Consider the following 17,714-nt stretch of genomic DNA (forward strand, 5'->3'; position numbering starts at 1 on the left):
ACGGAACAAGTGGAGCTTTAATACAGATGCTGATCGGTGTGTCCGAGTGAAATATTACAGAATATCCACATCATCATCATCATCATCATCATCATCACCATCACCATCATCACAGACACACCTGTCTCACCCCACAGAGTGTCCTGCCCATCCATCTGCACGCTCGGCTCATTCTTACTCAGAGCCAGCAAGTTCTTCAACACCTGAGGATGTACCATAGCAAAGTAAGGCATTATATGTCAAAATCATATAATGCAGGGTTTTGTCCTGCATCATGTCCAGCATCATAGGGTTAATGTACACAGTCAGCCATAACATTATGACCATATTGTGTTGATCCCCCTTTTGCTGCCAAAGCAGCCCTGACCCATCGACCTAAAGCTAACCCTCTATATAAACATGCACTATATGGGAAACAGCTTGTGGACACCTTCTGACCATCACATATCTGCTCTTGGAACATTTCAGCCCGTTCACAAGGTGCTGAGTCAGAGGCAGGGCTCTGTGCAGGACACTCAGGCCATCATGGAGCTCAGGGGCTTGTCATGCTGGAGCAGGCTTGAGCCTCTTAACTCCACTACGTCATTAAATAATCAAAATTTCTTCTATTACATTGTTATAATCAAAATTCCCTCCTGATACATTCATAATTAAAACTCAGTCTATTACAGTTTTATAATCAAAGTTCCCTCCCCATACATTAATGTCATAATCAAAACTCCTTCTATTACATTGTCATAATTAAAACTCTTTCCTTCTAACAGCTTATTTTATAACCCAAATATTGCAAAATAGAACAAAAAATCCCTTTAAATGATTTATAGTGTATTTATTCAGAGCTTGTTATGATGTCATAACCCCAAATCCTTCCCAATGCATTCCATCACCTCCCAGAGTCTTCTAATACATGATGTCATAACTGAAACACGTCCTGATCCTCCGGGATAATGAAACTTCTCCCAACCAAAACACTTCCAGATACATGATGTAACCTGGTGTGAGGAATGAACGACGTTCTGGGAAGAGAGACACCAACACTGCTGATCCGGCTGGAGAGAAGCGCAAGAGCAGGGGAGGAACTGAAAATGTGCGTTGTTTTGTTTCCTGTGTGTGTGTGTGTTACCTGTACATGCCCCATGCTGGAGGCAGCGATGAAGGCTTGCTGCACCACTCTGCTCTTGAGGCTTTGCTCAGGCTGTGCAGGGTCTGAGCTCCAGTCCTGATCCAGGAGATACTGCAGGATTTCAGCATGACCTCTCAGAGCAGCATGAACTGCCGCACACTGTCCACTCTTATCCACGTGCTCCACCTGGTCAGGAAGGTTTAATCGGAAATTAAAATGAAATCATTTCAGGGATTTACGGATCTGGCATCTGTCTTCATTTCCTAAATTGGTGTGTGTGTGTGTAGAAAATCAGTAACTGACAGGATCGGTGATTAAACTTATATATTTAACATGATATGTAACACCTGGACAGGTCACTCGGACACTGAATAATGTTAAAACGTGAGATTAGAGAAAAAATCTAGAGTGACACTGGAATAAAATGCTTAAAGGAAGTGCATTTATTTCAGGCTCGCTCTACAGTCTTAAACTAGGACACCCATTTCACCCTGACACATCTGATTAATAACGCTAAACGAGAGCTGACTACCGTGTAGGAATACAAGACATCCTGATTGACCTTTGCTCCCTTTCTGCAGAGTAGGTTAACCACGCCCAGGTGTCCGGCGGCCGCGGCGTAACACAGAGGAGTCATCCCGGTCTCGGACACTCCGTCCACTGGAGCCCCGAACTCTAGCAGGAGAGCCACCATCTCCAGATGACCCAAGTGAGACTGGACACACAGCACAGGGGCGCTGTTGAGGACCTCGGTGCGGTAACACACGCTCGCTCCGCCCAGGATCAGGAGCCGGGAGACCTGAGGGAACAGAGAGCCACAGGTGGACACGGGGTCAGGGTCTGCTGGGCAGCAAAAATTATGCTCAGTTAGACTGGAGACTGTTAAATGTTGTCGTAAACTCGTACACACTCATACTTAAACCCCACGAAATCATTTATTACAAAAGTGCTGACAAATATCTGAGGGAAAAATGCAGCTGAAGTAAAAACCTGGTAAAAATCAAAGGAAAAAAAATCTGAGAAAACTTCAGTAGCAAGAAAAGCTCTCTGAAACGAAACTCAAAAGTTTACTCCTTGACTGAAGTGTGTTGTGAGAAAGAGAGTAAGAAAACATCATAAGATCCCTTTTAAGCAGAGCGACGGTGTTATTGGAAAGAATTTAAAGCTAGGACGTGCGTCTCGGCCAGATGAAAGCAGACAGCCCCTTCTGATTGGCCGGCTCGCCCGGTAACGAAAGCTCCATCAGGATGTGGGATGAAGCAGGATCTCATTTATATATCTAAATGAGCGTCTCTTCAGCTGCACTCGCGCACGTACGTCCCGACAGAGTGACACGTTTCATTAAAACCAGGAAGGAGAGACTCGGGCGATTAGCGTAGCAGAGCGGATGAATAAATCTAACGACGTAAGCGCTCTCCGCTCCGAGTGACTCGGACACTGACGCTGGAGTAGAGTGAAGGCTCTGCGCTGTGGAATCCAGGAGGACGTGTTAACTCACCTTGACGTTTGGTGTGTAGAGGTTTCTGAGCGAAGAGAGAGCAGCAGACAGGCTGTCTGTACTGTTACTGATCCACAGAGCCTGGAGAACGCTGGAGGACACGCCTGTCCTCTTACTGAGGCCCTGCCAGGGAAAAAACATCAACACTCTCCATTAGGAGGATTAATGAAAGATGCACAAGATCATTAGTGTCAGTGTAGTTTACTACAGTCTCTGGTATAATAGAGTAAATAGTTTGTTCTCATAAGAGCTGTATGAAGAAACGATACTTACACCAATCAGGCATAACATTATGACCACCTGCCTAATATTGTGTTGGTGCTGCCAGAACAGCCCTGACCCGTCCTGCACTGTGTATTCTGACCCCTTTCTCTCAGAACCAGCATTAACTTCTTCAGCAATCTGAGCAACAGTAGCTCGTCTGTTGGATCGGATCACACGGTCCAGCCTTCGCTCCCCAATGAGCCTTGACCGCCCATGACCCTGTCACCGGTTCACCACTGTTTCTTCCTTGGACCACTTTTGATAGATACTGACCACTGCAGACCAGGAACACCCCACAAGAGCTGCAGTTTTGGAGATGCTCTGATCCAGTGGTCTAGCCATCACAATTTGGCCCTTTGTCAAACTCGCTCAAATCCTTACACTTGTCCATTTTTCCTGCTTCTAACACATCAACTTTGAGGACAAAATGTTGACTTGCTGCCTAATATATCCCACCCACTAACAGGTGCCATGATGAGGAGATCATCAGTCTTATTCACTTCACCTCTCACTGGTCATAATGTTATTGTTGATTGGTGTATATATTCATAATAGTTCTACATTTAAAGAATAAATTAATCACTGATATGTTTTTACACGTTTGTTAGACTGTCTAATGTAGGAAGAGTAATGTATAAATAAATCCATAAATTGACTTCACAAACACTGAATACTGAATAAATGTTTAAAAAATGAGATACTATTGATTATTGTTTTTAATTCCGTTCACACATTTATTATAAGAGTCTGTGGTTTCTGTAGCTGAAACTCAAATCTCCAGCAGGGCACAGGTTATCCACCTGCGTGTGGAGAGGAAGCCATTTTGCGATCTGATGATGAACCCTGTTAAAGATGGAGGAGGTTCTTCTCTGTTCTCACTCGGTGTAACATTACTGCTCATCTTCACTCACCTGGTTAGTGTTCAAATCCTCAAGGGTTCAAAATATTAAAACTTGATTGCAATTACGTGACAGGAGCACGACGTGCCGAAGAATTGATTGCGTCGCTGCTGTTAATTAAGCTGTTTATGTAAAATGTGTGTGTGTGTATGTATGTGTGTGTCCTCTACCTTAAAGATGTGTGCTTTAAGGATGTGGTGACCCAGCTCCATGGTCTGCTGCCTGTTCAGCTTCCCGTCTTGCCGAGAGAGCATGAAAGCCATCAGGGCGTGTCCACTCCTGCGTGACAAATTAACACAAGGATCCAAATCAAATAATATCCCATCATCATCATCATCATCATCATCTCCTACTTTAGTAAGTGGAATATCCGTTTCATCTCTCAAACTAGAAAAGTGCCATGCTGATGTTATGTTCTTCTACACGACATCGAGTACGTTACCGAGACACGGTCCAGCGCTAATGTGGACTGTAAATTAGATGAACCACACACACACACACACACACACACACACACCCTGCTCGTCTCATCTGATGCCAATTCTAGCCCAGAGTATTAATTTAGTGAGACGTGTAATACGACACCACTCTTTTCCTTAAAGAGCTTGTCCTGTCCGTCTCGAGAGCACTTGACCGATGACATGTTTGCGAAACACGCCCCCATCAATTACTCCGTGTCACACCGGGCTCCACTCGATTAACTGCTGATTAAAGCCGTCTAGACGGCTTTAATCAGCAGATGTCCGTTTGTCGTTCGCTCTCTTCTGGACATCTCTGTTCTCTAAAAGGTCACGCACATCTGCCGGCTTTGGTGAAGTGTCCTCCATATTTGACCCGTGTCAAGTAGGCCACGCCGAGCTCGCTCCGCCTCCCCTGCACGACCGCGGCTCCGTCAGGCCCACTCATGCATTCGCAGCCTTTTCCGATAAACGAGAGCGGTGAGTAACGCGTACGAGAGTGAGCGGGCACGCTGAAGAGCTGGAAAAATGAATGGCCGGATTTCAATAAAGTAATTTTCACACCTACGCTGGCAAACACATGAGCAGGGTAAAGTGCTTCACGCTGTGGAGGGGAACACTGACCTTACGCTATCCTGGATTATTTACTGGAGTGAACATCTCACTCCTCTCCAGCACAGACACGGCCACCATCCTGTCAACAATCTGCCTGAAATCTGCTATGGTTTCCGTACGATTTCATCGTTTAGCCGCTAATTTTTCGGACTCACCGTCACTGTCACTACTCGTACGTTTAGTCCTTGGAGGAACTGCCAAAGTCGTGATGTAGCAATACAGTAAATAAACAATGAGCATTAAATCATTGTAGCAGTAACAAAGGAATACAGTTTCAATGGAAGGAAAAAACAGGTATATTTTATTGAGTTTTGAATTTAATAGTGTCTTTTAGGGCAATAGAATAAATTGTTGTCGTTCTTTTGGCTGCTCCCTGTTCAGGGTCGCCACAGCGGATCATTTGGTCAGCATGTTTCAATTTGGCCCTTCTTGACGCAACCCTCCCATTTAATCCGGGCTTGGGACCGGCACTGAGAGTTATTTCTTCCGTGGCTGGGTTAGCGCCCTGCATGGGAATCGAACCCGGGCCGTGGCAATAAGAGCACGGGATCCTGCCGCCGGACCACCAGGAGGCTAAGGCAATAGGATAATATAAATACTGGAAGTAAACTATCTTCCAATACACCTTCTGTTCCGTATTCCTTAAATAAAAGTAATACTTTTGTGTAAATCTATATTTTTTTTGCACTTCATGGTGTTTATTGTGTGTAGCCTAGAAATATTGTGATCTAATCTTTTCGTCATATCCCACAGCCCAAGTTTCTGTCATCCTTTTTATTATTAAAGATACAAAAATGACATCGCAGCTCACCTCGGATCGCATAGGAAGTCGGTGCTCTCTCCGTCAGCCCTCCAGACAAGCCACTCCCTGAAGGACGGGTGGCAGAACATCCGCGTCCGGTCACGTCGGCCAATCAGGAAGCAGGAGAGTGCCTCCATGCGCTGCTGGAAGTCACTCCATTCCAGCGTTCCTTTCAGGTTGCCGGCGTTAAGGGCGCGGAACAGCTGCTCGTCGGTTAGCGGGTGCAGCGACGAGAGTGCGACGTTCAGGACGGGCAGCGCACGATCGAAAGCCGTCGCCGTGGGGAACCGGATGTTGCACTGGAGAAGGTAGAGCTCGGTCAGTGACACGGGCAGCACCTTGTAGCCGGAGCTCTTGATCATCAGGTGGCCCTTCTCCAGCAGGTCCAAGACCAGCTTCAGGTACAGGTAGGAGCCCTGACTGCGGCCCACCAGGTGCGAGCTGAGCTTTGAGCTGGCCGCCGGCTCGGCCTTGCCGTTGACTGTGATGTTGCTGAGGATGGAGGCACTGTGCTCCACGCGGTGCTGGACGTACGAGTGCAGGTCGGCAGAGATGGACTTGTCATGGACGTCATCCAGTGAAATGATCGGGAAAGGCAGCAGGCTGGTGACGTCCTACAGGAAACAGAAACAGGAAATCAGTCTGGCAGCATAGAGTTACTTGCAAAACTTTGTGCCCCCGATGATTTAAAAATAAAATGCAGCTATCCAAAGCATAAAACAAACAAAAACAAATTCAAGGTTTCCTCCATAACTAAGGTGAAGAGGGCACCATGACAACTGGACATAATTCCTGCTTCTGGGATTGGATATAAAGAAGGACATTCACATTCATAACGGAAAATACAAACTTTCTATTAGTCTCCATAGCTGTGGAAAAGTAACCCAGTTATAGATATAAGGAACAGTCCAAGAAAAGGACATTAAGTACTCCAGATTACAAGCACCTGCTGCAAATAAGCTATGAATATCTCTCTCTCTCTCTCTCTCTCTCTCTCTCGCTCTCTCTCTGGACATCTGCACTGCTGTATCCAAGGCACTGACCCCTCTTACATAAACGGCCTCCCAGCAGGCCACAGTCCAGCCTCTTAACATCGCCTGTGATCAGAACAGGCTTCTCTACTCACTGCCAAACAGCTACAGCCTCAAAACACCAGACCAGCAACATGAACATGAGGGGAAAAAAACACACACAGTCAAAGCTAAAGAACATCAGTATATTATATCCTGCAGTATCAGATGTGCTTACATCCTTTATTGTTCTAGTAACTAAAAATGTCAGACATATCATTCACGTATTAATAGAATGCTGAACTGTAACAGGTGGCAAACTGATACATAGAGAGCATGATATCAGGTCAAAGGTCAACTCACCACCAGGTTAACTCTGACGGTGACGACCAGTTTGAGCCAGACAGGGAACTTGGAGATGATCTTGGTGATGAAGGAGGCGATCGTATCTCCGTAGTCCGGCTTGTGAAACTCTGCCTCGTTTAAACCGTCCACCAGGATGATATAGTCATCCTCTGCAATCTTCCGCTCTGCTTGGGTCATGTGAGGAGGAGGAAGGGCATGACGATGAGGATAGTGAGGATGAGGAGAGGGAGGATGAGGAGCGTGAGGATGAGGAGGGTGAAGATGAGGTAAATGAGGATGAGGAAGGTGAGGATGAGGATCATGGGGATGAGAAGCATAAGGATGAGGAGAGTGAGGATAAGGAGAGTGAGGATGAGGAGAGTGAGGATGAGGATCATAGGGATGAGAAGCATAAGGATTAGGAGAGTGAGGATGAGGAGAGTGAGGATGAGGATGAGGAATGTGAGGATGAAGAAAATGAGGATGAGAAGCATGTGGATGAGAGTGAGGATGAGTTGAGTGAGGCAGACTTTTACATTCATGTGAATAAATAACAGTCTGGTGATATTCATAAGAAACTTCTGGTGCAATGAACATTGTGGGTGTGAAAACTGGCTTTTTTGATCCAGCATAATTATATATTATATATATATATATATATATATATATATATATATATATATATATATATATATATATATATATATATATATATATATATATATATACACTATATTGCCAAAAGTATTCACTCACCTGCCTTGACATATGAACTTAAGTGACATCCCCTTCCTAATCCATAGGGTTCAATATGACGTCGGTCCACCCTTTGCAGCTATAACAGCTTCTACTCTTCTGGGAAGGCTGTCCACAAGGTTTAGGAGTGTGTTTATGGGAATTTTTGACCATTCTTCCAGAAGCGCATTTGTGAGGTCACACACTGATGTTGGACGAGAAGGCCTGGCTCTCAGTCTCCGCTCTAATTCGTCCCAAAGGTGTTCTATCGGGTTGAGGTCAGGACTCTGTGCAGGCCAGTCAAGTTCATCCACACCAGACTCTGTCATCCATGTCTTTATGGACCTTGCTTTGGTCACTGGTGCACAGTCATGTTGGAAGAGGAAGGGGCCAGCTCCAAACTGTTCCCACAAAGTTGGGAGCATGGAATTGTCCAAAATGTCTTGGTATGCTGAAGCATTCAGAGTTCCTTTCCCTGGAACTAAGGGGCCAAGCCCAGCTCCTGAAAAACAACCCCATACCATAATCCCCCCTCCACCAAACTTTACACTTGGCACAATGCAGTCAGACAAGTACCGTTCTCCTGGCAACCGCCAAACCCAGACTCGTCCATCAGATTGCCAGATGGAGAAGCGCGATTCGTCACTCCAGAGAACGCGTCTCCACTGCTCTAGAGTCCAGTGGCGGCGTGCTTTACACCACTGCATCTGACGCTTTGCATTGCACTTGGTGATGTATGGCTTGGATGCAGCTGCTCGGCCATGGAAACCCATTCCATGAAGCTCTCTGCGCACTGTTCTTGAGCTAATCTGAAGGCCACATGAAGTTTGGAGGTCTGTAGCGATTGACTCTGCAGAAAGTTGGCGACCTCTTCGCACTATGCGCCTCAGCATCCGCTGACCCCGCTCCGTCAGTTTACGTGGCCTACCACTTCGTGGCTGAGTTGCTGTCGTTCCCAAACACTTCCACGTTCTTATAATACAGCTGACAGTTGACTGTGGAATATTTAGGAGCGAGGAAATTTCACGACTGGATTTGTTGCACAGGTGGCATCCTATCACAGTTCCACGCTGGAATTCACTGAGCTCCTGAGAGCGACCCATTCTTTCACAAATGTCTGTAAAAACAGTCTGCATGCCTAGGTGCTTGATTTTATACATCTGTGGCCATGGAAGTGATTGGAACACCTGATTCTGATTATTTGGATGGGTGAGCGAATACTTTTGGCAATATAGTGTGTATATTATATATGCAAGCTGCATTAATTCTAACTCAATGAAACAAGTTACATTTTATAATAATAAGCTTTAACTACATATTTTTAATGCAACTTACTATTATTATTAAATATTATTTCAGGGGATTTCTTTTGGTCTATTATAACAGCAGCCGACTGGTGAGGGTGAAGGCCATCATATGCTTCCTCTGAGACATGTGAGGCCAGAGAACCACATGTTTATGACCTGCTGCTTACGCTGCATCCCAGGGGAGAGTAAAGACTCAGGGCTGTGTCCCAAATGACCGTGAAAGCACGACTTACACTAATTATAAAACACAACCACACAGAATAGTGCACGGATATGCAATTTGGGATGCAGCTACACAGGAAAGAGCTATCCTCCTTCTTCTGCCTGTACAAGCTCACAGACGAACAACAACTGGCTGTGAGTGACAGGGGAGACAGAGTAAGCCCCTCCCACCCAGAGAGCATCCACCGTCTGGACTCTAGGGAGCTTTCCACCAGTCACATGCACTCAAATTAAAATATTTCATCAGTTCTATTATGGAAGCTATGCGTTAAGGAGTTACACATCAGGTCGATGTCAGATGCCTCACCCTTGCGCAGGAGGACGAGGGGTTCGAGCACGCCGCGTCGGAAAGCCGCCACCGGATCCTGGACGCACGAGCGCAGGCTCAACAGACTCTGTAACTGGTTCTCCCTCATCAGCATTTCTCTGTAGGCGCCGAACCGGGGGGCGCGACACAGCAGCGCAGACACGCTGTGCACGAACTCCGGCACCAGGCACGTGTACGTGTTATCAGCCTGGCAGTAATGATATGCTACAACCTGTCCGGAGAAGAGAACACAGATGAACCACACCTGATGTGTGTGTGTGTGTGTTTTTCCTTTTTAACCCTCTTTCCTGTATGAGATCTTTAATCCTCCGTAAATTCACAAACACACACAGTCTGCAGAAGAGAGCCGGCCGGCAGATGGCTGATTAAAAAGGCGTGACTAGGACGTTGAGTCGAGATGAAGCCCAGATGCAGACAGCAAACATGTTCCACGCAGAAACACACACACACACACACACACACACACAGCTCAACAGGAGCAAGGTGTCAGAACTGCATGGGAGGTGCTGCTTTTCAGTCACAATTATATTTTAGATCTCAGATCTTCTTCAGTTTTTTCTTCTTCTCTTCTCCGAAGCAAATGGCAGGAATGTTTGAGATGCACGCAGTGTCATCACTAGCGCACAGGCTCAATTCTCACAGGCTCAGTCTGAACTCTGCACAAATTACGCCTGTCAAAACCCATTCGGTGCTGCTCAACAAAAATACCTATGCATTTTAATTCCAATTCCTCGATCGAGACGATCGCGCATGATTTATGGTGAATCACCAAGCTTTAACGTTTCCTTAATTCTCACTAAATGAATCGCTCGCGTCATTTGTTACAGCTCCGAATGTTTATATGATATACAGTATTTTCTTTTCTTTTTTTTTATTTTACAATTATCCGTCAACATAACTAAATTACATAGATATGGCGTGTAAAGGCAATAAATAAATAAATTTATTTTAAAAATAAATAAATAAATGTATTTTTAATAAACAAATAAATGAATAAATACATTTAATTTTTAAAGAATAAATTTCTTTTTTAATAAATAAGTAAATTTATAAATACATTTTGTCATTTTGACCGCAAATAAAATGTTCCATTATCAAATGTAACAGATGCTAGCTGACATTTGGTCGCTAACTGTAAGAGCTGCATGTATTATATGTCTGTCAGTCTGTATTAATTACAGACTGACAGACATATAATACATGCAGCTAATGCAACCTAATTAACATAGTACAGTGTAGTGTAGTGTGTAGTGAGGTATATCACATTCTAAATATCTTACATGACTAAATTACCCTAAAACACATCATGAGTAAAGGTAGAGAAGAAGAAGAAGAGGAAGACCTTGCTGGCTAGACGCTTGACCGCCTCTTCTCTGTGCCGGTGTGTGTCAGGGGTCGGAGGGCAGCTGCTGCTGCGGTGAGGGCTCTGAGACGGTGGGTTCAACTGGCTGCCATGGCAAGAGTGGTCACTTCCTTTACCTCCACCTGCAACACACACTGATATTACTTTTTAATCTAGTAAGCAGTGCGGAGTGTGTGCTGGTGCCTCCTTACTCTTAGGTGAAGCGCCGGGGCTGTTGGACGCTATCTGTCTCATCCGACCACCGTGACAACTCAGAGCCACAAGTCTGGAGATGACTGCAGTCTTCCCAAAGCCCACGCTGCCCACCACGATGGCGCCGCTTCCAGGCCCCACGTCCCCTTCCCCCATCAAGACCTCCTCCAGACGCTGGAACAACCACTCGCGACCTACAAACGTGGCGTCCGTGCTGCTAACACTGGGAACCTCGAACAGCAGGGGCTTGAGCATGATGTCTGCCGGCTTATACGGCGTGAATCGAGCTGTGATGGGGTTAAATATGGAAGAAAGTGACGGTTAGGATACAAAAAAATGTTTACTGATCAGGTTTTTTAGATATTTAAACAACTGTGAAAAGTGCTGTCTGATTATTTTGGAGTTTTGGTTGACTCGATCGTGTCGGACCTTTGTTCTCCTGGTTGCGACCGCTGGTGTGTGCGCCGTGCCATGGTCCGCGCAGGGACGAACGCAGGGGGGCATTTCGCTGCTCATCCAGATACGTCAACTCCTCCAGCTTAGTACTGCTAGTGGCTGGAGAGAGAGAGAGAGAGAGAGAGACAGAGAGTGAGAGAAAGAGACACAGAGTGAGACAGAGAGAGCAAGAAAGAGAGACACAGAGAGAGAGAAAGACAGAGACAGAGAGAGACACACAAAGAGAGAGAGAGATCCCATGAGAATGTTTAGAGCAGTGTGATACACATCAACAAGTGATGATATAATTTAGAGTTGTTTGTGAGTTCATATGATTCACTGAAATACAATGTGATACAGACTGACAGTACTGTTGGACTGATAGAGAGAGAGAGAGAGAGAGAGAGAGAGAGGTGGGAGGCGGGAGGCCGCGTCTCCTTCAGTGTTTCTAGTAGAGTAGAAGTGTTGATGGAGCACAAGAGAATTTTTGAGAGCCTGAAACGTTCTTGGTGTCTCGGAGCAGAAGGAGGTTATTAGTTACTTGTCAAGCTCCTGCTCACACAATGAGATGGGGCAATGACCAGAACCAGCGTTTCTAAACAAGGTTAGAGCACCTTGTGCATACTGTTAGCCAACAAAAAGGTTTCGATATTACAGCTCGACCTGGATCATATGACAGTATCATCATCAATATTCTGATAAATGATCTATTATACTGTTTTTTGAGACACAACGTTGCTGTTATAAAACATTTTTTATAAAAAAAAAAAAACTACAAACTACTACAGCTACCAGATATAAAGGCTGGTGACTGATGGTAAACATTATGGAAACCATCAGCTTGTAGTGACTGACGGACATATGGGCCACGCCTCCTCTCATGGGGCTTGGTAGGAGGCGTGGCATCTGTGTCTGTCAAATAGTATGACTAGGAACCTGTCAGTCCTCCTTCTCTGAGACTGACAGAGTGAAAGGCCACACCCATTCAGTGGGATTGACAAGCAAACATGCCATGCCCCCTTCACTGAGAATGATACAGAGGCCATGCCTAGAACTAAAAGACCAAAAGCCACACCCCTTTCATTATGAGTGACAGACAGAGGCCACGCCTCCTTCAGTTGAACAAACAGACCAAAAGTCATACCCTTTTCATTATAAGTGACAGACAGAAGCCACACCTCCTACAGTTGAACTAAGAGACCAAAAGTCACACCCCTTTTATTATGAGAGACAGACATAGGCCACGCGTCCTTCAGTTGAACTAAGAGACCAAAAGCCACACCCCTTTCATTATGAGTGACAGACAGAGGCCACGTCTCATTCGATTGAACTATGAGACCAAAAGCCACACCCCTTTCATTATGAGTGACAGACAGAAGCCACACCTCCTTCACTGAGAATGACACACAGATACCACGCCTCCTTCAGAGACCAAAAGCCACACCCCTTTCATTATGAGTGACAGACAGAGGGCACGCCTCCTTCACTAAGGCCTCAAAACACCTGCAGTCCATCTACTATTCCACACATGGTGCAGGGAGGAACGCACGCAGTCCAAAGCGCTTTAACGTCCATCAACGAGAGCGTGAACCGTACATCCATTCACTCCATTAGCCGCTCATTCATTTCGTTATTTCTAGCACATTCCGCTCAGCCACATCCCATACTCCATACTCGGTGTAATCTCGACGGCCTGAATGGTGTAATCTCTGCAGATGGAGCGTCACATTGCAATCATGAAGGGATGAGGAGGAGGAGGAGGAGGTGGAGTGAAGTGAAAAAAGGGGAGTGTTGCCGTCAGATGGCTATTCACAGTTCTCTCTCAGACACCGCCGACCTTCCGCTCTCTCCTGACGCAGCTTTTTTGGGAACACAAGTCCATATAGACGAGGCTTTCAGACATCAGTTAAATAAAATAAAATAAAATAAAATAAAATAAATAAAAAGCCATGAATAATTATCTTGTTGGCTCGATGTTTTCTGCCTTACACATGGAGCATGGAGAAGTCAAATTTCGACGTGTGCGCATGAAACCACGATGCTTTCACGATGCACTTGCTAATCCCCCCACACCCCCCCATCCCTCGTGCGGTCCACCCTCTGCGCTTTCTGTCATTGCATTGTTCGAGTGTTTCTCATGCCAGCAGCAGAATCACCGAGGTGGTACGGTGAGCTTTCTCCTCTGGGATGAACACATGCTCACACAGAAGGAAGACACACTTGTTCTCTTTCAACACACACAAACACACACACTCTCACACACACACACACATTTGTTGGAGGAACAGCAAATCCCCAAAAAGCCTCTTCTGTCCAATCACAAGAACTCTGAATAAGTAGCCTTGAACTAAAAATATCATTTGCACAGCTGATTCCGATCACACAGGCTGCTATTTGGGTCAAACTTGTTAACACAATTTAACCAAAGTCACATTTTACAAAAAAAATAATTAAAACCAAGACTCTGTGTTTATGTTTAGAAATCCAGAGCGTTACCGAGTTCGGTGAGTGAAACCATTAAAGACGCTTTAACTCTTTATCTCTTTTATTAAATCTTTTAAGTTGGGAATGTTTTCTTAGCCAACCCGAACTCAAAAGATTTAGGAAAGCTTCGACATCACAGATTTTTAAGATCTTTTTTGTTCCAGCAATTTACTGCCACCCACAAAATCTGACCAGAGAGCTCGATGAAACTAAATGGTGAAAGAACACTTCCTAAACACGGACATGTTCCTGAACTTGCACCCAAAAATTCCTAGTTTAGTGGGAAGAGCAGCTGCAGCCCCCCTAGTGAAGGAACCTGTGTGCTAAATCTTTCTAATAAAGCAGCTCAGGTACCACAAGGTGCCATTAGTTTTGATTACATTTGTCCTAATTGAAGAGCTACTTATAATCGCTCACTAACCTGCCACGGAGTTGGGCCTTGGCATGACCAGAGAGGCGCTGTGGTACGGGGCGAGTCCGTCTGAGGGTGGCGGGGCGGCTGGGGCAGTCCTCGGCTGGGGCTGGGCATCACTGGGTACTGACGAGTCTCCGACAGGGACAGGAGCTACAGGTGGAGGAGCGGGATGGATGCTGTCTCTGATGGTTCCAACACCGACCCCACCACCACCACCACCTCCACCACCGCCACCATCTTTTCCCCACTCCAGACTGGATCCACAACGCTCCTCGTTCTCACTGGAGCTGGTCACTGTGGCTGGAGGACGAGAACCAGAACAACACAGGACAGGACGAAGTCAGCCGTAACAGACGCATTCGTTTTATTAAAGGTTTGATATTTGCTAGGTTTTAAAACTAATGACCGGTACATTACCCGGTTAGTTCTCGTCGTCCTTTTCCTAACTGCAACCAAATAAAAAGCACTATTCTGGGATAACAAAAAAAAGTGCTTGTGTCCTACTTCAAAGCTGAGGCAGACCTGAAATAAAGACACGGCTGTCCCAGTTTCACCAGAACACAACTCAGGGACGGCTCTGGGACATCGTTGTTACCACAAAGTGCTCTGGTGAAACTGTACACATGATGATTTTCCACAATTATGACAAAACAACTCACAAACAAGGAAGGTGCATAGTAACATACACTATATTGCCAAAAGTTTTGGGACACCCCTGCACAAAGCAAGGTCCATAAAGACATGGATGAGTGAGTTTGGTGTGGAGGAACTTCACAGAGTCCTGACCTCAACCCCATAGAACACCTTTGGGATGAATTAGAGCGGCGACTATGAGCCAGGTCAAAACTGGGACGTCTGCCTTTACATGCACATGAATGTAATATGGAGTTGGCCTCAACTCTTCTGGGAAGGCTTTCCACAAGGTTTAGGAGTGTGTTTATGGGAACCTTTGACCATTCATCTAGAAGCACATTTGTGAGGTCAGGCACTGATGTTTTACTGACTTAAAAAAATAAAATAAAATGACCGCAGCTAACAAACAACGCTACAAGACAGAAAGTGTCCGCATCACAGCTGCTTTGGTGAAGATGTGTTAATAAACTGGTGGAGATGAAACTCAAAAACTCAATCATTGCCCTAGTTTGTTCCTCATACAGTGTGACATCACAAATCCAGGTCACATGACCTCTGGCTTTTAAATGGAGGCTAACACTTTAATGCTTGGGTTATATACACTGCGCTGGACTTCATTTCCCTCACATCATTCTTTTAGATACCACAGTATTATATATGTTTATATGAATGATCCAGATGTGCCATGAACAGATGGTGTTGGAGAAACTAGCCTCTGATCTTCACTGGCTGGCTCAGAGTTGTGTTGAAAGTTGCTAGAATGTTTGGCACGAGGACTTATTGTTTTATTTGACAGTACGCGGGGGTAAAGGGCAGAAAGACAGGGATCCTGTTGTTTTTGATGCTCAGCCTTGTAATCCCAGCGTGGGATAGAAGTGGTCTTACCAAGCATGACTCAGCCATCACACACTTTAGAACTCTGTGTGTGTATGAGTATACACCGATCAGGCATAATATTATGACCACCTGCCTCATATTGTGTTGGCCCCCCTTTTGCCTCCAAAACAGCCCTGCACCGTCGAGGCATGGACTCCACTAGATCCCTGAAGGTGTGCTGTGGTATCTGGCACCAAGACATTAGCAGCAGATCCTTTAAGTCCTGATCCTCCATGGGCCCCACCTCGCAACTTACAGGACTTAAAGGATACTTTTGATAGATACTGACCACTGCAGACCGGGAACACTCCACAAGATCCAGTGGTCTAGCCATCACAATTTGGCCCTTTTGGTCAAACTCACTCAAATCCTTACGCTTGTCCATTTTTCCTGCTTCTAACATCAACTTTGAGGACAAAATGTTGACTTGCTGCCTAATATATCCCACCCACTAACAGGTGCCATGATGAGATCATCAGTCTTATTCACTTCACCTTTCAGCGGTCATAATGTTATGCCTGAACGCTGTATATACACACACACACACACACACACACACATCTTACCGATAATGCCGCTGTCCTTGCTCTCCAGTGTGGAGCTGGGGGTGGTGATGGTGGTGGTGGTGCTCATGGTGGTGGAGCTGCAGGATCCAGAGCAGCATGGTGGTGGTCTCTCCACTGAACCCGAGCTGAGCGCCAGGCTGGAACACGGGCTCTCTGCACTGGGAGATGCCGTGCTGTCGGTCAGGGTGGAACATGGACTCGCGCCCTGACTGCTGACTGTACACTACAGAGAGAGAGAGAGAGAGAGAGAGAGAGAGAGAGAGAGATTTTATTGTTTAATGCCCTGCCCACTCATTTGGTGAAGATCCTTTTATTGTTCTGAAAAACTAATATTCATGAAAAAAAAAGAATTCTCAGAAGCAGAGTGTAAGATGATCAGATGATTTGGATCGAACCCTCAATGTAAAAAGCCAACAAATGAAACTGACAACATTTATAAATCAGGCTGAAAAATGGATGGACTGACAGCTTAAGCATAAAAAAATTCATTTTGCCTAGAACTGCATGAACGCATGATGTTGCATAAACCAGCCCTAAAAGAATGTTCATGTAGCTGAATAAACAGCCCTGACCCGTCCTGCATTGTGTATCCTGACACCTTTCTATCAGAACCAGCATTAACTCCTTCAGCAATCTGAGCAACAGTAGCTCGTCTGTTGGATCGGATCACACGGGCCAGTCTTCACTCCCCAATGAGCCTTGACCGCCCATGACCGTCACCGGTTCACCACTGTTCCTTCCTTGGAACACTTTTGATAGATACTGACCACTGCAGACTGGGAACACCCCACAAGAGCTGCAGTTTTGGAGATGCTCTGATCCAGTGGTCTATCTGCCATCACAATTTGGCCCTTTTGGTCAAACTTGCTCAAATCCTTACACTTGTCCATTTTTCCTGCTTCTAACATCAACTTTGAGGACAAAATGTTGACTTGCTGCCTAATATATCCCACCCACTAACAGGTGCCATGATGAGGAGATCATCAGTCTTATTCACTTCACCTCTCACTGCTCTGATCGAAACATCTGGTGTCAGAAAGGTCATAGGGTCAGTAGTTGCTTTTTCCCCCCGGGCATTTATTCTTTTTTGATTACTTGTACGTTAGAAGGCGATTGGTGTGATTACACGTGAATATTCGCTCTA

The 17,714-nt window shown here is 45.6% G+C and overlaps 1 protein-coding gene across 7 annotated transcripts in view; it reads right to left on the minus strand.

Annotated features, from left to right (window-relative positions):
- Nucleotides 1-17,714, minus strand: part of tanc1a (tetratricopeptide repeat, ankyrin repeat and coiled-coil containing 1a) — a 73,304-nt gene that overhangs the window by 7,391 nt on the left and 48,199 nt on the right. For 4 of the 7 annotated variants that reach the window (XM_058402134.1, XM_058402138.1, XM_058402135.1 and 1 more), the window contains 13 exons: nt 16,571-16,793; nt 14,502-14,795; nt 11,591-11,716; nt 11,161-11,448; nt 10,949-11,091; nt 9,586-9,817; nt 7,033-7,202; nt 5,669-6,273; nt 3,955-4,063; nt 2,622-2,744; nt 1,686-1,922; nt 1,124-1,309; nt 122-203 (listed from right to left, as the gene is read on the minus strand). In XM_058402134.1, the coding sequence (XP_058258117.1) occupies nt 122-203; nt 1,124-1,309; nt 1,686-1,922; nt 2,622-2,744; nt 3,955-4,063; nt 5,669-6,273; nt 7,033-7,202; nt 9,586-9,817; nt 10,949-11,091; nt 11,161-11,448; nt 11,591-11,716; nt 14,502-14,795; nt 16,571-16,793 (2,818 nt within the window). The remainder of the gene's footprint in view (nt 1-121; nt 204-1,123; nt 1,310-1,685; nt 1,923-2,621; nt 2,745-3,954; nt 4,064-5,668; nt 6,274-7,032; nt 7,203-9,585; nt 9,818-10,948; nt 11,092-11,160; nt 11,449-11,590; nt 11,717-14,501; nt 14,796-16,570; nt 16,794-17,714) is intronic. The other 3 variants (XM_058402136.1, XM_058402139.1, XM_058402137.1) reach the window with 2 other exon arrangements.

Source organism: Hemibagrus wyckioides, linkage group LG11 (genome assembly GCF_019097595.1).
Source record: "Hemibagrus wyckioides isolate EC202008001 linkage group LG11, SWU_Hwy_1.0, whole genome shotgun sequence".
Taxonomy (NCBI): domain Eukaryota; kingdom Metazoa; phylum Chordata; class Actinopteri; order Siluriformes; family Bagridae; genus Hemibagrus; species Hemibagrus wyckioides.